The sequence below is a fragment of the Nymphaea colorata genome, unplaced genomic scaffold, assembly GCF_008831285.2.
Source record: "Nymphaea colorata isolate Beijing-Zhang1983 unplaced genomic scaffold, ASM883128v2 scaffold0001, whole genome shotgun sequence".
NCBI lineage: Eukaryota > Viridiplantae > Streptophyta > Magnoliopsida > Nymphaeales > Nymphaeaceae > Nymphaea > Nymphaea colorata.
The window spans coordinates 6,133,398-6,154,968 of NW_022204507.1; the positions used below are offsets into that span (position 1 = coordinate 6,133,398).

Genomic DNA, 21,571 nt, shown 5'->3' on the forward strand with positions numbered 1-21,571 from the left:
GGGTGGATGTAATTTTCAAGGTACTATGCTCGGTGGACTTGGCTCCCTTGAATGTTTCATCTCCTTGAATTGAGGTAGCAGCATCGGCCTTGATATTGGTGCTGCGGATTCCCAGCTGAAGACAGTCTGGGTCGCAGACGAGTCTCTCTGTTGCAGGAGGTGGCAGGGTCCTTTAGAAACCTGTGGCACTTGTAAATTGCTTATCTCTTCACAGGATTGTCCAAAAAATCTGAAAATTGGATAAAAATACTAGACACGTGCCCAAATCCAACGCCACCTTACTCGACCCCTGAATCGCCTCTAGTAAAAAATGCACTCCAAAGAAAGTCAGCTCCTTTTCATGCCATGCTTTCTAAAACGCCGTCTTCTCTCTCAGCTCCTTTTCATGCTCTCCCGGGATCTTCAGATAACCTTGCGGGACATGGTGAAGAGAAAGAACTGGGCAGTGCGAGTGGTGAAGAAATGCTGGATTTCTCCACTCCTTGTGGAGACGATGGCGATGGAGGGTGTATTTTTGCAAGCGACAACCATTTGGCGGGTGCATGGCCAAGTTTGCTAAACAGTTGAAAGTGGGGCGGGGGCTGAGGCAGTTGCAATCATGAAATGTTTGAAAAATGATAAATATTGAATTTTAGAAAATTTGGGGTGATTACACCTTCTAAGAATTTTCAAACTATTAGAACGTTGATTAGGAAACACTTGTTGCTCTTAAATTGTTGTGGAAACAAATGTATTAATTGAAAAATGTCGTTCTCTTATTTTAATAAATAATGAATAAGTGCACGTGAGCAATGTGTTACTTTAAGGGGTAGCAATAGATTGGCAAGGTTCCATGAATCTGCCCAGAAAATTGATAAAGGTTCATGAAATAGTAGATCTAGTGTCCAATGAACCTTCTATAATTTTGCTGTAGATTTATGGGACACTCAGAAAGTGTCTATTGCCAAACACCCTCTTAGCTCCTTTATAAACTAAATGGCAACACAAGGCACTGAGAGAGTTTATAAACTTAGCCCTACGTAAAACCGTGGGTGAGAAGATTACATCATAAAAACATAAAGGATGGTTGTTGTATATGAAAACACTCTTACTTTGAACCGGGTCCAGATCTAGAACTTTGAGAACATTTTTAGTTGTAATAACTTTGGATTTGATGTATATTCAAACTCCAATTTTAACTATGAATTGTACTCAGATATTTAAATTTGGATTTGGATATATAAATTTAGCTTTGTTTTATTTTGAATTTACTATCGAATTGGACATATACCAAATTACTTAATTTTAAGATGATATGTTAAAAGTTAGGTTGTATGGGAAGAAAATATTTTTAACATCCAGTAATTTACATATCCTTTCCTCTCTCCCGTTCTCGTCTTGGGTCAGTAATTTTGGGCAGAAGGTTAGAGTTGTATCTTATTATCCAGTCCTTGGTGCAATACCCATAAATTGCCCAAGCCTGATATCTAAATAAGCTTTGACTTTGAGAAAAGAAGAGAAAAAGATCACGTATCCAAATTTTTTACATAATAAAATAGGATAGATGAAAACCCTAGAAAAAGAAATCTGCAAACGTGAGAAAAGGAAATCCTAGAAGATTGGGATTGAGACATTTTGCTCAGATTTGTTTAGTATATGGGACTTTGCTAGTGTGCATAGAAACCTATGGGCTCACCATAGTCCAAAATCGGTAGCGCTTCTGATTGGAGGCAAACAAATGGACCCTTAAAGATTTATTCTCTCATAAACTCAGCAACTTGAGAAATTTAATTTTCTGAGTTAAAAAAAAGCGAGTCTTGTTGTATTTATGTACTCTCCACCACAGCAGCGGTGGACCTAATTAGAGGGGCGCATGCCCACTTGCTCACCTTTGTAAGTTTGATCTCTTCCTTAATTTGCCTTATTTCTTCACTTCTGATTCTTTTCCTCTGCTCTTCCCGTCTACCAAGGAACAGGGGAGGTTGGCGTTAGTAATGGACGTACTTGCAGAAGCCCTCAAATATGCAGGTTGCAAGTCCTTTTCCAGCAACAAGGGCGACTAGGGTCTAGACGGCAGCTGAAGGCTTGAGCTCGGCAAAAGGGAGAAGGATTTCTTAACTTCATGGAACAAGGTAAGAAAGCCTTGGATCATTCTGCGCACTTGCTTTAGAATTGTATTTAATTCGGTAAACCCACTTATTCCCCTTGGGTTTTACGTTTTTTAAAGTATGCACCCAATCTCATGTTTCATTCTCTTCTTGTGCTTTAAATTAAGCAGCCATGGCGTCACACCAACATTGATGCTTAACGGCTTGACTAAAGGAGGATGGTTCCAAATCTTTACACATGACCACAAGAAGTGCTTTATGAGGTGTAGAGATATAAAGAAAATTATGACTGTGAGCATACATAAAATACACTAAACTAACCCTGGATCTCTGGAGGTCAGCCGAGAGACGAACTATTATCGATGACAAGTTGATGATGCTGGACTCAGATTGCAGCTGCTGGATTGCTTGTTCCTCAATGTTTTGGGAGAAGAAGAAGTGGGCAGAGCGGAGAATAGGGCCGTTCATGGCCGCCCGGATGTTGCTCAAATATTCCTCTAGCCTTGGTGTCTGTCGGGCACGGAGCCACCTTGCTTCAACCAAGTAAGCTCTGCACACACTCACCCACTGCCCAAGAGTAGAAGAGAGCAAGTCACATAGAAGACCCTCAGTGACTGTGGCAGCTGCTCTGCCGCTTGAAGATCCCACCTGCGTATGTACAATATACAGCACCCAGAATGGCTCCTAACGATGTGAAGTAGAAACTAGAGACAGAGTTGCTCCCTCTAATTTACCAACCACAATCATCCTTTACCTCTCAACAACTTGCACAAAGCATTCGAGCTCCTCAACAGACTGATGCTCGCCGAAGATGACCTCAACGATGGCCACCAAGTAGGAGACCTTGGGGAGTTGCATCCTGTACTGTGAGAACTGTGGCTCATGCATCTTCCACACCGCCATGAAGAAGCTCTCCACCAGCCTATCTCTGGCGAAGCTAATGTGCTCGCCCAAGCCCAAGTCCCTCCACCACCTGCAAACACCCAAAACAAAGGACTCATGGTTGATTATTAGTGGACCCAATGATGCAGACCAGCAACAATGTAACATACATGATATTCATTACTGATATACATATATACATAGAATGACATTAGTTGCTGCATTATTATCAACTATTAACCAAGTTATTTAGGCAAAAGTGCAGGAATGAATTGTACCCAGATAACTCCCTGAGCTCTCCTTGGTGGATTGTCTGCACCATGTTGAAGTCCAGCCTAGCAAACTCATGCAGCGCTCGAAGGAAATCGAAGCAAAATTGAGGCCAGCAAGAGGGATCAGGTACGGAAGCGGTCTTTGATCACTGCACTCTTCCTATTATGAAGATGTTTCTTTTCTTTAACAACTTGGTAACAAAATCAAGAAAACTAATGAAAGGCTTGATAAAATAAAGAATGATTGGGACATGGTGGATAGGCTCAAAACAACACCAAAAGGGGGTGGTAAGGATGAACATGACAACTCAAAGAGGCAACCCATCACATAGGTGTACACCTGCCTATAGGCAGGGAGAATATTAAAAAGGAGTTAGTAGAAATGCTCTCGTCGAATGACTTTTGTAGTAAGACTGAGAAGGGTGGTGCTTCTATTATCTTCATTGTTGGAAAGGGAGGGATGGGTAAAACGACTCTTGCAAACAAGGATTTTAATGAAGTTGAACAACAGTTTGGGGAATGCAGGTGGTCGGTTTGTGTTTCGGAAAGACCGAACCATAAGGATTTGGTGTGGCAGATATTAAGGGAAGGGTGCAAGAGTTCTGGAGAAAACATTGATTGTTCCTCGACAGACTTATGCAGTGGGGAGCAAAATTTTGATTACCAGTAGAAAGAAATATATGTCGGAGGGGATGGGTGATTTCTATATGCATGAATTACAAGAATTTAATTTCCACCAAAGTTTCTACTTGTTTCTGAAGGAGGTTTTAAGAGAAGGCCAAACCGAAGAAGATTCGGTGACGCATAAGATCAAATTTGTTGGAGAGGGAATAGTAAAGAAGTGTGGTGGGTTGCCACTTGTGATTAAGTTGGTGGGGTCCATGATCCGCACCAAGAAAATGAGTAGGGAGGACTGGAAGTCAGTCGTGGATAGTAAGATATGGGAATGGAAGACTCCTGCAGCCTCATCATCGTCCACTGAATTAGGTGGCGATATTCTTCCTGGTCTCATGCTGAGCTACGATGACTTGCCATATTATTTGAAGAGTTGTTTTGTGTATTGCTGCATTTATCCAAAGGATTATGAGATTGAAAGGGAGACATTGATCATGCAATGGGTGGCACATGGATTGATTGAGGTTGGCATGGATGTTAAAGCGACAACAAACCAATACATTGAAGATTTGATAAGGCGGTGTTTGATTGAAGAAATTGATTTGAAGAGCATCAAATTGGATGACATTGTGCATGACCTTGCCTTATATGTAGGTGAAAGGGAATAAGGCCATGCCTCTACTACTGAGCACACCCACCATGTCATTACTTGGTGTACACGATTCAGAGGCACACAAGCATAATACCTTGGAAACAGCAAATAAGGTGTGCACATTATTGGCTGATTCCAATTCTTACTTGCAGGTTTATATTGAACACTTGACCAATTTCAAGTGGTTGAGGGTGTTGTCATTGAGGGGATGTGAAATGGATGAGCTGCCAAAGTCCATTGAATACCTTTCACATGTAAAATATCTCGATCTAAGCAATTCTAAAGTGAGACGGTAGCCCAGTTCAATCTGCAGACTCTGTAACTTGCAAACATTGGATTTAAATTATAGTAGAATTGAAGAGTTGCCCATGGAAATCGGTGAACTCTGCAACTTGAGGTATCTTGGGCTGAAATGGACATGGGAATTGAAAAGCCTGAAGGATTGGGGAAGCTTACCAATTTACGGACCTTGCATAGATTTGTGGTATGCGATGACAAAGGGGACACAAAGGGATGCGATATTAGGGAACTAAAAGACTTGAACAAACTACAGGGGGAATTGTCAATACAAGGGTTGGGGGGGACAAGAAAAGCAATTGATTGTGCAAGACATGCACAATTGCTTAAGGAGAAGCATGGCTTAATTAGTTTGGAATTCTACTTTGGAATTACTGGAGGTGTTTCTGAACAGAGTGGTACTTCTGAACAGAGTAATGATGAACAGAGTGGTGCACTAGAGGCATTGGAACCTCCACTTTGGCTGGAGTGCTTGGAGATATGTGATTATAAAGGAAAGATGTCAGTTTGGCATTTGAATACTGAGTATACCAAGCTACATTCACTAAATCTGGAAAGATGCCATTTATGGGAAAAACTAATAAGCATTACCTCATTGAAAGTACTAAATGTCATCAATTGCCCAGCACTATGTGAAATAGCTAGCACGCCTGCCTTGGAGTCGTTGAAGGTGGAGGAATGCTGCAGCCTAGAGCAATTACCTCATCACATGCCTGCTCTCAACTGGTTGGACGTGGCACTTTGTGGCAGCCTAGAGCAATTGCCTCATCACATGCCTGCTCTCAAGTCGTTGATGGTGTGGGCACGTGATAGCCTAAAGGCTCTTGTTAAAATGCCTGCCTTGGAGTCATTGGAGGTGAGTTATTGTGACGGCCTAGAGCATTTACATGACATGCCTGCTCTCAAGTCATTGATGGTGCAGAGATGTGATAGGCTGAAGACTCTAGCTGACATGCCTGCCTTGGAGTCGTTGGAGGTAGAATTTTGTGACAACCTAGAGTAATTACGTCATGACATGCCTACTCTCAAGTCGTAGAAGGTGTACGGACCTAATAGCTTGAAGGCTCTTGTTAACGTTCCTTTACTTGAGGAGTTGATGGTGGAAGGTTTGCTCAACTGGGAAGGGTGGCCAGCAGATGGATTAGGGGAAACAACATTGACTTCAATGCCAAGGTTAAGAGAGGCGAATTTTATGAATTGTCCAAAGATGCAGACAGAAGGCTTGCTTGATGCTCTATTGGAGCTGGCGGGGCATGATGGTTAAGTGACTCAGCTCCAAAGTCTGTCAGTGTGTTTTTGCCTAAGTGCAAGATTGGGATGGAAATTCCTTGAGCTACTGCCCAACCTCATTGAGTTAAGGTTGGATCCAGACTCAGCAGTACTACTGCCATAGCCATTGCCATCGGAGGTATCAACATTTCAACCCTCCCTCAAGTCTCTATCTTCGAGCGACACCAATGTTGATGAGGTCAAATTGGGAAGGGTGCCTCAGTGCTTGTGGGGTCTCTCCCAACTGGAGACATTGTACCTAAACTATTTCTATGAGGACATCAGCTTCAGACGCCACTGGCAATGCCTCCCAAAACTGAGGTACGTAGAGCTTCAATACTTCCCCAATCTGAAGTCTCTGGTGGACATTACTACCCACCAAAATGAAAATGATGCAGTAGCAACAACATGTCCCATTGATGCAAAGGAACAGGTCACCTGCCTCTTGAAGCTTGAAAAGTTAGTAAATTACTTTTGTCCAGCACTCCATCTGCTGCAGGATCTCAGGGACCATCATGGGGAAAGGTTATCCATGCTTGGCTAAAGTGGTTGAGGTGCTGTTATATCATGTTACGAAACCTTTTCTGTTTCGTTGGCTGAAGCCTTCTGTATTTACATATGTCCTGCACTTGATCTGCCGCAGGAGTTAAGATGCCATCTTGGAGGAAAGGTAACAATTATCCGATATGTTTTAGTGTTTAACATAGGTGAGAGATTGTAACTATATTTTTTTTTTGGTCAAGTATGAATCTTTTGCATTTCGTCGGCTCTTTTTTTCTCTCCCTTGCTTGATTTAGGCCTTGTACATTTTTTATGTCGTGTTTTCCATCTGCAAAAGTAGAGTGAATCTGTAAAAATCAATAGATTGCAACTGCTTTCAGCAAGCATGGCAGAAGTAAATAGGACTTGGTCATGTTGGTGTGGTTTCACTGAGAACATCAGCTTGGGAGGCCACAGGAAATGCCTCCCGGAACTGAGAAAGCCAGTTCTTTTTTACTTCCCCAATCTCAAGTCTTCTGGTGGGCGCAAATAGTATTACTCCTCAACAAAATGATGCAGTAACAACCACATTTCTCACGGATAAACAGGAACAGATCGCCTTCTTCTAGAAGCTTAAATGGTAGAGCAGCTAAGAGAGCTAAGAGAGCCTCTTGGAAAAAGGTTTACAATTACTGAAATGTTTTAATTTGAAAAAAATCGGTGACAGATTGAAACTAATTTTTTTTTGTTAAACATGAATGTTTTTTGCTTTTTGTCGGCTCTTTTCTTTCCCTCCCTTCCTTTATTTAGGACCTGTAAAATTTTTATGCCATGTTTTCCATTTTCTCTTTCACCCACCAAACATTGGGTCAATTAGTTCTTAGTCGATCCAACCACCATTTAATTTTTATGCATCCACATAATATTTTTCTTCCTTTATTTTCTTGACTGTCACATCATGACAGAATGGACAGTCTTAGTATGTATGTATATATATATATATATATATACATATAGTTACAAATCTGTTGGATCCATATCCAAAACCTGTATGGTTGTTATCAGAGATGCTCACTTCCTATTGTATTGCTGAGTCCTCCACCTAAGGCTAATATTGGCAAATATTAAAATCTCTAAGTAAGTGGGCTTGTATTCTTAACTCTTGAGAAGATGCACTAGCCAGCACTATATACATTCCTTCACAATCATTTGTAGCTCATGCATTTTAAAATTTCCTTTTAATTCAGGGGGATATATTGAAATATTAAAATTTTAAATCATTTGCAATGTGTAAGGTTCTAAGAAATCACACCAACATGTCCATACGAAGCTTTTTGGTATCGCTTGTTTTATAAGGAAGCAGGCCCTAATGATTGGATGTCTTCTCTCTTGGCACATGTTTTGATGATTTTAATACACCAATTCCAGAATTTTAGTTCTTTCTCTATCAAACACATAATTTTCAATTTTAAAATCAAAGTTCCAGACTATCAAAGGGAAACTAGAGTTGGAAGTTTCATTCCAATTCTAGTTGAAGGTGAAATTTTGTTTCTATAACACAAGGTCATCATAGCCCCCTTAAACTTAGTCCTCTAAGGCTTTCTAGAAGTGTTTATGGCATCATTGAAGGTGGTTCCATGAAAAGTTATAGGTGGCTATTCAGTTCCACGAAAACATATGCCACGCAAGGTTGGGGAGAGAATGGAACTGCTTTTAGAAAGATACAAATGGCACCACATGTTCCCTTTAATTTGTAGCATTGAGATTTTGTCCTTGTGAAGAGAGAGAGAGAGGCAAAAGGAGGGGGGGGGGAGAAACCCCTTGTTTTCATGGATTTACCATAGAATTTGTTCTTATTGGTGTGCAACTTTGTGATTAAGTGGAAATTTTTAAGTTGTTTTCTCATTTTACTTACAGCACTAAAAAGAATATCTTGGTACTACAGGACAATCATACCAAAGTTTGTATCACAAGAAAACCAATTTTCCTTTCAACTCGAGGTAACAACTTTTGCTTTGGTGTCATACATGAATTAAATGAGTTGGCGTGAACAAGTTTTAAAAAACAAGTTTGGCCATAAATGAGTTAAGCAAGTTAAGGGAGTCAAGCTCGAGCTCCAGAGGGACAAACTTGGGCTCGACTCATGTGCAGCCCTACATAGTGATGCAACGGCGTTGCTACAAGTTTAGGCGTCCCAAACATTTTTATTAAAAATATAACAGATAACAAAAAACAAGATACCTGAGCTAGAACAAACCAAAAAAGAAGAGAGACATAAACCTCAAATACAAAGATAGAAATTACAACTAACCAAAAAGAAGGTGGGCATAAAACCAACCTCACTGTACAAAAGGATTACAGCCTCATTGCAATCGATTTTTGACAGCAAATACATCAGCCACAGAAAGGAAATTTTCTGCACACCATTTCACCACATACAGACATTTTCGGCACACCATTTTACCACATACAGACATTTTCTGCACACCATTTCACCACATACAGATTGACCGCAAAACCTTGTAGTAAGGAGGAAAGATCACCTCTTGATATTTCCACCTTATATCAGCTATCATATCCTTTAAATCATTGGAGACACTCCATTCAAGACCACTCAGAATCAAATTGGCATGATGCATAAAAGAATTTCTTTGTTTCATTATGTTCCAAAAGAGTACATGTAAGCATAAACACAGCCTATTGTAACCCATTTATTTGAAAGAGCATTTGAACCACTGTGGGATATCTTTTTGAATAGAGTTATGCACTTCTAGCCATGACCTCTCCCCCCTCATATTTTGGAAAAAATATGATACTTATATTTCTAAAATTTTTTAATTTGGGATATGTAAAAATTTTGAAAAATATTGTTTAGTACTTGTATATGTTTTGCAAATACTATTCTACCCTTCCTAAAAAAATTGCTGGCTTCGCCCTTGTATCTAGGGTCTTCTATTTTTTATTTCATGTCCATTTCATTTAAAGTTAATGAAATTATGTTTACCCCAATCCTCACACCAAATTTTCACCTTTACTGTAACCCAAACACTGCTAAATTAAGTAACAAACCTCTTCTCATCCCCAAAAGGCAGCTTTTCCATATACAGGAGAAATAAGCATTACTTTATAGTGTTCACAAGCGCCCATTCAAGTATTGGTGTCTGACCAAAAGAGTACATAAGGAGTTGGTGACGTCAAGAAGGCCAAGACCACCTTCTTGTATCAGAGCAAGCAGACTTCCAACTAAGTAAGTGATGTTTCCAAATATGATGAGAATCCCCCCAAACAAAATGACAATTAATTCTCTATAAAGTTCAGTACCATAAGTGGAAGTCTAAATGCTCTCACCCAATAACCCAACTTCCTGCAGAACATGCTTCTCATATAAGTAAGTGGATGGTCCACCCTTCTACAAAGCTGCAGACATAAGTCAGGGGTGAGAGTACCAACAAATAATGGAACCCAAATAAGTAAGGGGAAGTTTAGCCAACTGTCAATGAAATCGGTTTGCAATGACCATTGTGTTGTCAAGAACATTAAAATGAATAAAAAAATGAAATGAATTTATAGTCAAACCAGCTTTGGAAGTGAAATCAGGTAAAACTTGGTTTAAAGAAGTGAATTTTCACAACAGCCCAAAAAAATAAAAGGATGTCATTTGCAGAGAAGAAGCTTTACAGGTAAGAAGTAAATTGAGAAAGTCATTTTAGGAGCTTCCGGTCCTGTAAAACTCGCCATTGGAGGTTTTCAGATAAAACTTCCACAACACAACAATAGTAAACAAAAGTGGAGAGAGAGGGTGCATTTGTCATCGGCCTCCATGGCAACAAAAAGTGGTTCCCTCCCTTCTTAAAGGTGACAACTAAGGAAGCAGTAGAAACATAAGTAATAATTTTCCTCACCCAATCCTCACAGGATCCCAAAAAAGGAAGACCAAGGTGAAGGAAAGACCATCTCACTTTGCCATAAGCATTTGGAATATATAATTTGAGGAGAAAAAATTGTTCTATATGCCCTTAACCAAGCTGTTGACCGTTTCAAGTGCAAGGTGCATGGTTGGTGAATAAATCTACTGGAGAGATCAGATGCCCTTGTTCTGACCCAATAATTGTGCTAAAACAATCTTCATTCTCTCAGCTGTCAACTTAGCAACTAGTTATAGATCAAATTGAATAATGATGTAGGTCAAGCCTTTAATATCCATAATGAGAAGAAATTAAAAATCAATATCATCTGTGTTGCATTTGCCTATCTTACAAGCTCGTTTGTGATGAAGAAATTTCTCACCACTAGTGCTGCATATTTTGCATCCCAAAATTTCTTTTGGTTCACCAACGAGAATTTGTTCTACAAAGTGGAGAAGGGTCCACCAGCCATCAGTATGAGGCTTAGTTTTTCTGGCACATTGTTCATTCTTGGTGCATTTCCATATTCATTTAAGCATTATTCTCCACTTAAATGCAGTTTGGGGCATGGTAAAGATTTTATATTGTTTTAGAAATTTTAAATTTTATAAAGCAAAAAATGATATAAGAGTCAATCCTTAAAATAAGAAAACTATTTGTGACGCATTGGAAAAGAGAGTTCTATAATTTTTTTTATAAAATGATGGGAGATATGTTTTAGAAGAAATAATCTTAACTAATGAATCTTTTGATTTGGAAAAAACTTTTGAAATAATGCCTCACAAACAGTGATTACCATAATGGGTACTGCACTCTGCTAAACAATGAACGCTCTCTCCCAGTAGAATGCTGGTTATTGCGAAATCTGGCCTGAGGGTGTTAAATGCCTCCTCATTGGCTTGAATTTGATTGAGTCAATGAGGTGGGTATTTGGTCCTGCCACCCTAGGTAGGCCCCACACGAGTCCAAGCAGCATGGTTAAAATTAAAAAAAAAAGGAAAGAGTGGAAATTTCATATTTTTCTAACCGAAATTTCATATTTTTCTAACGGCAAAATGACCTTTTTGTAAAATGAATTTGGCTCCGGTTTTGACAATTTTGGGTCCGCTTGAATCTGAATAAATTTTTCCCCAACCTGGAAGGGTCCTGGTCGATGTCAAATGCCCGAATTACGGATTGAATTTGTGTTTTCAGTCCAGTTTTAGATTTTATAAAGCGAAATTGAGACCCAAGGTGAGGGGAGTTTGTGTGCGTGCTCGGGGATCCAACTTGAAATATAATGTTGGAGGTTGGTTCTCGGGCTTGGTTTTTTATATTTGGGTTGGATCTAGGTTATGGTTTGTGCATTGAATTTGGATATATATATATATATATATATATATATATATATATATATATATATATATATGTTTGTTTTGGATTGTGATCTGGATTTTGACTCTATTTGTGGAACTTGGATTGGGTTTTTCGATACAGGCTATATTTTTGGATCTAATGCTTAGTTTTCAATCTGAATTTGGCACAATTTTTGATCTAAAGCTTAGATTTGGATTCAGATCTAGGGCTCAATTTTGTATCTGGATCTTAAATTTGGGTCTAGATATGGATCTATGGATCCATTTTTTTTTAAATCTTGAATTGGATCAGATATGAATCCAAGGCTCTTCAATATAGACTAGGTGGATCTAGATATCGATGGAGGGCACTTTGGCAATCTAGAAGTGTTATTTGGATCCAAATATGGGTCTAGGGATCTGATTTCGATTTACATCAAGGATTTGGATCCAGATATGGGTCTAGGGTCTTGTTTTCAGTCTCTGTATGAACTTTTGGACTGAATCCCTGTCTGAATGTGGATTTGAATTACAAAATGTGTCTAGATTTGGGCTGTGCTTGAGTCCAAACTTCTGAAATTAGATCTAAATGGGTCCTAAATCAAGTAGACAATATAATCAGATAAGAAATTGATCAAAATTAAGGAAAATCAAGGTGTTTGCAGCCAGCAATCTTTGATATTTTGTTGTAAACTCACCATAAAATGTTCAAAAAGTGCTGATAACCCCAAACAACGGTTGGATCTATCCTCCACCACTGGCAAGACAATCACGTGGTGGTGGAGCTAATTAAATGGACCCACTCACTCAACTTGATATTTATGAGGGGAGTGCCTAAGTATACAAGTCAACCATAATTTTCTGCAGCAGCCTCATCTTTATCATCTGTTCTTGCTTTGCCATTCTTTCCCTCCCTATCCTACATTCCCCTATCCCCAATACTCATACCAAATTTTCACCTTCTTACCATTACCCAAACACCGCTAGATTATGTAACAAACCTCTTCTCGTCCCCAAAAGGCAGCTTTTCGATATCAATGAGAAATGAGCTTTAGTTTACAGGGTTCACAAGCTCCAATTCAAGTATTGGTGTCGGACCAAATGAGCCCGCAAGGAGTTGGAGATTCTAGCATGAAAAGTTCTAGTAAAGAAAACACAGGAAATGTCAATCGGAAATATCGATGGAAAACCCTGTTGAATAGGTAGGGTTAGACCAGGGATAACATGAACAAGCATTTGAGCTTCTGTCAATAGCCTTTTTGTGTCCATTGTATATGCAAAAAAAATGGTATTACATGCACAACTCTTAGTATCACAGTGCAAGACATTTATCGTAGCTTCCGCAAGAGTACATAGGCTCAACAAAGGGGAACTGCATCCCCAAGGGGGTTGGTGCCTTAGGCAGGTGGGGGCTGGTAGACTGCTAGTTTCCGTTTTGAATCCCCACTGTGTCAACTCCCTGTGCTGAAAAGGTAGGCACCGCTATGAAAATTGATCCATAATGTGGGCACCTTTACCAAGGAACCAAAAGCAGACTTGGACTTTATGGGGACTTCATTGTAAAAAATGACTTCTAATACTCATTCTGCTTTCCCAAATAGGAGAAACACAAAACGTTTTTACCAATATTCTGATTTTATTTGATGAATTTAACAAGTTAAAACTATGGGAAGCCCCATACGAACCAAGAGGTACATGTCCACTCTTCATTTCTTCAAATCTCATTACATGTCTTTATCGTTGCAGCCAGTGGTAGAGCCAAAAATTTCTGGTTGAGGGGCACTTGAAGTGTAAGATTCAAATCTTAAGGGACACTGATATGTAAAAACCTGAAAATTAATGAAGTTTTTGTATGTAAATAGAATAATTCTTTTGGGTTGGTGTGGGCAAGTGCGCACACTAGCAATAATGTAGCTCTGCCACTAGGACACAGTAGCTAAGCTTTCACTATGGTCTACATGCTATGCATCCCCATCTTTGGCTGCTGTAAATATAATTTTTTGTTAATACAAGTCCAGAGCCTAACTCCCACGAACTTCCATAGGAAACCTGAGCTGCTAATTACCCTATATCTAGAGATGTCAGCATATCCGATTTGGATCAGATATCTGATCAAACTCTATCGAAAAAAATCAGATATGAAAAAAGAAAATATCTGGTCAATCAGGCTGATCATATTTGTATTTAAGAAATGACATATGATTGGATTCAGATATACATAATATCCTGTCATATTTGGATTCATTGGATTTATTTTTAAAGAAATATCCTATATCTAGTGCTCTTAAATTCTAAAAAAATGGCTAAATTTGGTTCAAAATTCGGATTCAGATTCAGATATGAATGTAAAAGTCAATTGTGAAATCAGATTTTGAATTTTGGATTCAGATATAAATTTCTTTGTTTTTCAAATATGAATATCCAAAAAAGTGCATACTGTTAAAAGTATATCTGATTTGAATGTGATCTGCTGACATCCCAACTATATCCACATAAATTGTCCAAAGATCAGAAGACAAACATGCAGCCCCTGTGAAATGAATTAGCATGAGATTTTGCAATTGGAAGAAATGCAACAGGCAAGCTTAGCATCGGATAGAGGTTCGGATACACTCTTTATTATGCATATCAATGGCCAAAAAGAGCAGCAAATAAGCCAAATGTGGGCTTGTTAGAGCAGTTGCCGCAGGGTCAACAGCTTTTCAGTGAGGAGTGGACTTGGATCGTGGATCTAGCATTAGGAGCTGCCACCCAGGTTTGCTTGCCATATGCCATCAGCCATAGGGAGATCAACAAATCAGATTCGAATAAAATATACTCTTAACCATATGTAGCTGCTTTTTCAAATATTCACGTGTTCATATTTGAATTCTGATTTGAACATGAATGAATAAAAGTCAAATCTAAGTCTGAAATCCATTTTAGCAATCTGAATATGATCTGAATCCAACCTTGCATTCACTTCCAAATCTGAATTTTGAACCAAATCTAGCTGGCTTTCAATACATAAGAGTGTTGGATGTATGATATTTGTTTAAAACTAAATCCAATCTGATCAAATATTTACATATATCTGAATCCGAATCCAATAGAATGTCATTTCTTAAATCCAAACCTGATCTGATTTTTCCATTCGACATTATATTTTTTTTCTATAACTGGTTTTTCAGAATGGTTTGGTTAGATATCTGATTCAAATCGAATATATTGACATCCTTACTTAACCAGAAATTCCTATCTCCACCACTGGAAATGGGAGTAAAAAATGCACCATGATGTGCGCTTGACACTACTACTTGACTCTAACCGAGGTGGCCACAGGTATTGGCAGATGATCTATGTTTCAAATCTAGGAAATGAAGAGATCATTCAACCTTCTTCGATGCACATTTCAGTTTCTTTCTTTCCAAAGTCTAGAGCAGTAACACCCATAAGAATGGAACTAAGGATGTACCGTCAGCACGTTCCTCAAGCCAACTAGCTATGCTATGGCATGTCAATTCCGAATAGTTCACTACAATATATTATATCACAGACCAGAAAAAAAAAATTGAATGTATAGATAACAATAATTTATGTTTTAAGCAATACTTGAAGAACAATATACTAGACAAAGTAGACCACATAATCACTGGAATTTATTTCTAAATCTTTCTTGCCCATGTACGAAACATTTGCATCCAAATACCCTGAGGTGTTCAAGTGACAGCAGGTTGTTGAGATGGAGTTCAAGAGGAATTTTTCCTTCTATGCTAGAGTTTGGAACTCGATTGGATATATAACACTCTTTTCCAATGGCTTCTTTCCAAAAAATCTGAGGTACGTTCATGTGCATCATAAGAGCCTGAGCAATATTCAGAAGTTCTCGGTTTTTTCTTTCTGCAATGCCGTTTTGCTGAGGAATCCCGGCGTAGGTACATTGGGGCCGTATTCCATACTTCCTCATAAAGTTTTTCAATGCATTTTAATCTTAGAACCATATTAAAGGAGAATGAGGGCATAGAACTCTTCAAAACATTTTGGCACTTCACTCTTATTTTTTAGAAAATAACTCCAAGTTACACGAGTCATATGATCAATGGAAGAGACATAGAACTTAAAACTGGCATGAGAGTCCTCTGGAGCAGGTCCCCAAACATCCGAGTGAATGAGATCGAATGCTTTTTCAGACCTTTCATGAATCGGCTCGAAGGTGAGGCAAGTGAATTTGGCAAATTCGCATGCATTACGCACTTTATTATCATCAATATTGAGGGAAGGGATGAGGGTATTGAGGTTCCGATCATATATGTGTCCTAATCAAGCATGTCAAATTTGATAGTACATCCTTTGAGTCTATTTTGATTTGGTGAAAAAACTCAAACTGTCGGTATCCAAAGTGTAGAGGTCACCATGGCGTCAGCCATTACAAATCACCTTCTTCGTGCTTGGGTCCTGAAACGTGACATCCTGCTTGGAGAAAACAACCAGGCAATCATAATATTGAGTGATTTTGCTAACAGACATAAGGTTGACAGCAAGCTTAGGAACAAGTAAAGCGGAATTAATCTTTTTTTCAAAGAATGTTTTTCCATTGCCCGCAACAACCGTAGATGACCCATCAGCAGAAAAAACAGAACGGTGAAGATCCTTATTTAGATCAGCAAGTCTTGTGGGATGATTAGTCATGTGATTAGTAGCACCAGTATCAACTATCCAGGATTTATTTTTAGTGGCATAAGGCACAGAACTTAAGTCTTGTGATCAGTAGCTCCAGTATCAACTATCCAGGATTTATTTTTAGTGGCAGTCAATAAGGCACAGAACTTACCTTCTGAGACGTCGCCCACTGGTTGGGAAGATACTAGATTTGCTTTAGAGAATTTAAGGAAGAATTTTTCCAGGTCATCTTTGGTGACAAAGTTTGCAAGGTTGACATCTTTGTCTGGGATTGAAGAAGATCCCTTTTGCTTCCCTGGTCACCCAACAAGTTCCCAGCAGCGATCGCGTGTGTGACCCAATTTCCTGCAGTGAGTACACTTAAGTTTGCTGTCATTTTTCTGTGTGTTTGAGTGGTACCTTTGTATGCCTTGATTAGTGCCCGATTGTGAAAGGCACGTCATTCTTTCTTGGCTGTCTTCTATGGAGTCCATTGTAGGAGGGACTCTCATGACACTTCGCCATGACACCTCTCTCTGAATCATTTGACAAACAGCATTGAATTTTGGCAGCGGCATAGTATTCAGGATTTGAGTCTTTATGGCTTCATAGTCCTCACTCAATCCAACGAGGACCTTGAAGATTTGATATTCTTCAAAATGCTGTTTGTAAATGACTGGATGAGAGGTCGCTGGTTGATATTGGAGGAGCTCATCATATAGACTCCTGAATCTCCCAATGTACCGCTGCACATCTTGGTCATGGAGGGTGAGATTGGCAATCTCGCATTGTATCTGGTATACTTGAGCAAGATTATTTTGCTCACTGTAAAGTTCTTTTAGAGCCTCCCATATTCCGTGCGCGGTATCTTGATATGTAAACAGTTTTTCTATGGATGGTTCCATAGAGTTGAGCAGCCATGCTAGAACCATGGCATTCTCTGATTCCCATTCATCATAGTTGGGATCAGTAGTGGCTGGAACTTTGATTTTTCTGTTAACATATCATGCCTTTGATCTTCCACTAAGAACCAAGAGAGCAGCCTTCGCAAAGCTCATATAGTTAGCACCATTGAGTGGGGTGGAGGTAATTTTCAAGGTATTATGCTCGGTGGACTGGGCAGATAACCTTGCAGGACATGGTGAAGGGAAAGAACTGGGCAATGGGAGTGGTGAAGAAATGCTGGATTTCTCCACTCCTTGTGGAGACGATGGCGATGGAGGGTGTATTTTTGCAAGCGACAACCATTTGGCGGGTGCATGGCCAAGTTTGCTATACAGTTGGAAGTGAGGCAGGGACTGAGGCAGTTGCTATCATGAAATGTTTGAAAAATGATGAATATTGAATTTTAGAAAATTTGGGATGATTACACCTTCTAAGAATTTTCAAACTATTAGAATGTTGATTAGGAAATACTTGTTCCTCTTAAATTGTTGTGGAAACAAATTTATTAATTGAAAAATGTCGTTCTCTTATTTTAATAAATAATGAATAAGTGCACGTGAGCAATGTGTTACTTTAAGGGGTAGCATGGATTGTGAAGGTTCTATGAATCTGCCCAGAAAATTGATAAAGGTTCATGAAATAATAGCTCTAGTGTCCAATGAACCTTCTATAATTTTGCTGTAGATTTATGGGACACTAAGAAAGTGTCTCTATTGCCAAACACCCTCTTAGCTCCTTTATAAACTAAAGGGCAACACAAGGCACTGAGGGTTTATAAACTTAGCCCTACGTAAAACCGTGGGTGAGAAGATTGCATCATAAAATCATAAAGGATGGTTGGTGTATATGAAAACACCCTTACTTTGAACCGGGTCCAGATCTAGAACTTTGAGAACATTTTTAGTTGTAATAACTTTGCATTTAATGTATATTCAAACTCCAATTTTAACTATGCATTGGACTCGGATATTTAAATTTGGATTTGGATATATAAATTCAGCTTTGTTTTATTTTGAATTTACTATCCAATTGGATATATACCAAATTACTTAATTTTAAGATGATATGTTAAAAGTTAGGTTGTATGGGAAGAAAATATTTTTAACATCCAGTAATTTACATATCCTTTCCTTTCTCCCGTTCTCGTCTTGGGTCAGTAATTTTGGGCAGAAGGTTAGAGTTGTATCTTATTATCCAGTCCTTGGTGCAAGACCCATAAATTGCCCAAGCCTGATATCTAAATAAGCTTTGTGATTTTGAGAAAAGAAAAAAAAGGATCATGTATCCAAATTTTTTACATAATAAAATAGGATAGATGAAAACCCTAGAAAAAGAAATCGGCAAACGTGAGAAAAGGAAAGCATAGAAGATTGGGATTGAGACATTTTGCTCAGATTTGTTTAGTATATGGGACTTTGCCAGTGTGCATAGAAACCTATGGGCTCACCATAGTCCAAAATCGGTAGCGCTTCTGATTGGAGGCAAACAAATGGACCCTTAAAGATTTATTCTCTCATAAACTCAGCAACTTGAGAAATTTAATTTTCTGAGTTAAAAGAAAGCGAGAGTCTTGTTGTATTTATGTACTCTCCACCACAGCAGCGGTGGACCTAATTAGTGGGGAGCATGCCCACTTGCTCACCTTTGTAAGTTTGACCTCTTCCTTAATTTTCCTAATTTCTTTACTTCTGATTATTTTCCTCTGCTCCTCCCGTCTAACAAGAAACAGGGGAGGTTGGCGTTAGTAATGGATGTACTTGCAGAAGCCCTCAAGGATGCAGGTTGCAAGTCCTTTTCCAGCAACAAGGGCGACTAAGCTCTAGGCGGCAGCTGAAGGCTTGAGCTCGGCAGAAGGGAGAAGGATTCCTTAACTTCATGGAACAAGGTAAGAAAGCCTTGGACCATTCTGCGCACTTGCTTTAGAATTGTATTTAATTCGGTAAACCCACTTATTCCCCTTGGGTTTTACGTTTTTTAGAGTATGCACCAAATCTCATGTTTCATTCTCTTCTTGTGCTTTAAATTAAGCAGCCATGGCATCACACCAACATTGATGCTTAACGGCTTGACTAAAGGAGGATGGTTCCAAATCTTTAGACATGACCACAAGAAGTGCTTTATGAGGTGTAGAGATATAAAGGAAATTATGACTGTGTGCATACATAAAATACACTAAACTAACCCTGGAACTCTGGAGGTCAGCCGAGAGACGAACTATTATCGATCACAAGTTGATGATGTTTTGACCCAGATTGCAGCTGCTGGATTGCTTGTTCCTCAATGTTTTGGGAGAAGAAGAAGTAGGCAGGGAGGAGAATAGGGCCGGTCATGGCCGCCCGGATGTTGCTCAAATATTCCTCTAGCCTTGGTGTCTGTCGGGCATGGTGCCACCTTGCTTCAACCAAGTAAGCTCTGCACACACTCACCCACTGCCCAAGAGTAGAAGAGAGCAAGTCACATAGAAGACCCTCAGTGACTGTGGCAGCTGCTCTGCCGCTTGAAGATCCCACCTGCGTATGTACAATATACAGCACCCAGAATGGCTCCTAACGATGTGAAGTAGAAACTAGAGACAGAGTTGCTCCCTCTAATTTACCAACCATAATCATCCTTTACCTCTCAACAACTTGCACAAAGCATTCGAGCTCCTCAACAGACTGATGCTCGCCGAAGATGACCTCAATGGTGGCCATCAAGTAGGAGACCTTGGGGAGTTGCATCCTGTATTGTGATAACTGTGGCTCATGCATCTTCCCCACCGCCATGAAGTAGCTCTCCACCAGCCTATCTCTGGTGAAGCTAATGTGCTCGCCCAAGCCCAAGTCCCTCCACCACCTGCAAACACCCAAAACAAAGGACTCATGGTTGATTATTAGTGGACCCAATGATGCAGACCAGCAACAATGTAACATAAATGATATTCATTACTGATATACATATATACATAGAATGACATTAGTTGCTGCATTATTATCAACTATTAACCAAGTTATTTAGGCAAAAGTGTAAGAATGAATTGTACCTGGATAACTCCCTGAGCTCTCCTTGGTGGATTGTCTGCACGATGTTGAAGTCCAGCCTAGCGAACTCATGAAGCGCTTGGCTTCTGCGGTCCATCCTCTCGAATGTCTCAATATGCTCTGGGGCCTCGACCCTGTGAACCCTTCTATGGAGTGGAACCTGCAGAGCATGCTGTACCTGTCGAGACATCCTCTGGTCCATGCGGCTTATCCTTGCTCTAAGATGCTCTGAAGAGAAGGCCATAGCTTCGTCCAACACAGTTTCTCCTTCACAGGCTATTTGTGATGCTTTGTAGAGGCTCAGCAACCCTCTCACGTCCTCATGAAGATTCTCAGAGAACTGGCTAGACTGTTCCCTAAATCTACTAAAACACTCTACGAAATGCAAAAAGAAACTCTAATGGTTAGTGTCAATTAACACATTTGTAATAGAGAGTCTAGATTAATAACTAATTGTTGAGTCAATATTTTGGAATTAACGCATGTGTATGTATATATATATATATATGTATACCTGCAGAAATATTATAGCCATGTTTCCTCAGAATACTGAACCAAAGTGAAGAAGAGTAGAGGTCCTCAAATTGTCTAGTGCTCATGGATATGGCATCTAGCGATCGCCTAATCTCACTCTCAAAGTGATAGGCTACACCTAAACGTTCGAGTGAATCGATGAGCTCCAACTGAGCCACTTGCTCAGTTGTAGATGTTATAAGTTGTCGAACTTCTCTTCTCAATTCTTCAACTCTAGTCCTTTATGTTTCGATCTGCTTTCATTTTCATGTCTTTGAATTAGGATCACATCATAATACCAAAATAAAGAAAATAATAGTCAGGTCAGAGTTTTGGAAGTTTACTGATGTTACGCTGGTAATGGACTGGATGAAGTCATAGTTCCATGTAGTTGGCTGGTATCTGGAAGGCCTCCTTTGAGCAGCAGACCTACCGCAACCCTCAGCCCTTGGCTCACATCTCACAAGGGTTGTGCTCCATGGCTTGAGCCCAGTCTTGCTATTAGGAGCAAGCTTGCGGGAAGTAATGGAAGGAGTGGAAAGGGAGGCAAGATGAGCAGCCATTAGAACAGTGTGTATTTGTTGATGAATGCTGAATGCTTTCACTACCTCTCGGATGACTTAGATTGGTTTGCTAGTTTATATAGAACTGCATCCGAGTGT

The 21,571-nt window shown here is 39.5% G+C and overlaps 1 protein-coding gene across 1 annotated transcript in view; it reads right to left on the reverse strand.

Moving 5' to 3' along the window:
- The window catches only part of LOC116267887 (alpha-terpineol synthase, chloroplastic-like), a gene marked incomplete at its 5' end in the record, with an annotated part of 39,455 nt that extends 18,133 nt beyond the window's left edge, over positions 1–21,322 (reverse strand). The window contains 5 exon segments of the mRNA XM_050075345.1: positions 2,884–3,060; positions 20,035–20,211; positions 20,399–20,771; positions 20,911–21,166; positions 21,254–21,322. Coding sequence (XP_049931302.1) covers positions 2,884–3,060; positions 20,035–20,211; positions 20,399–20,771; positions 20,911–21,166; positions 21,254–21,322 — 1,052 coding nt within the window.
- Between the last annotated feature and the right edge of the window lie 249 nt (positions 21,323–21,571).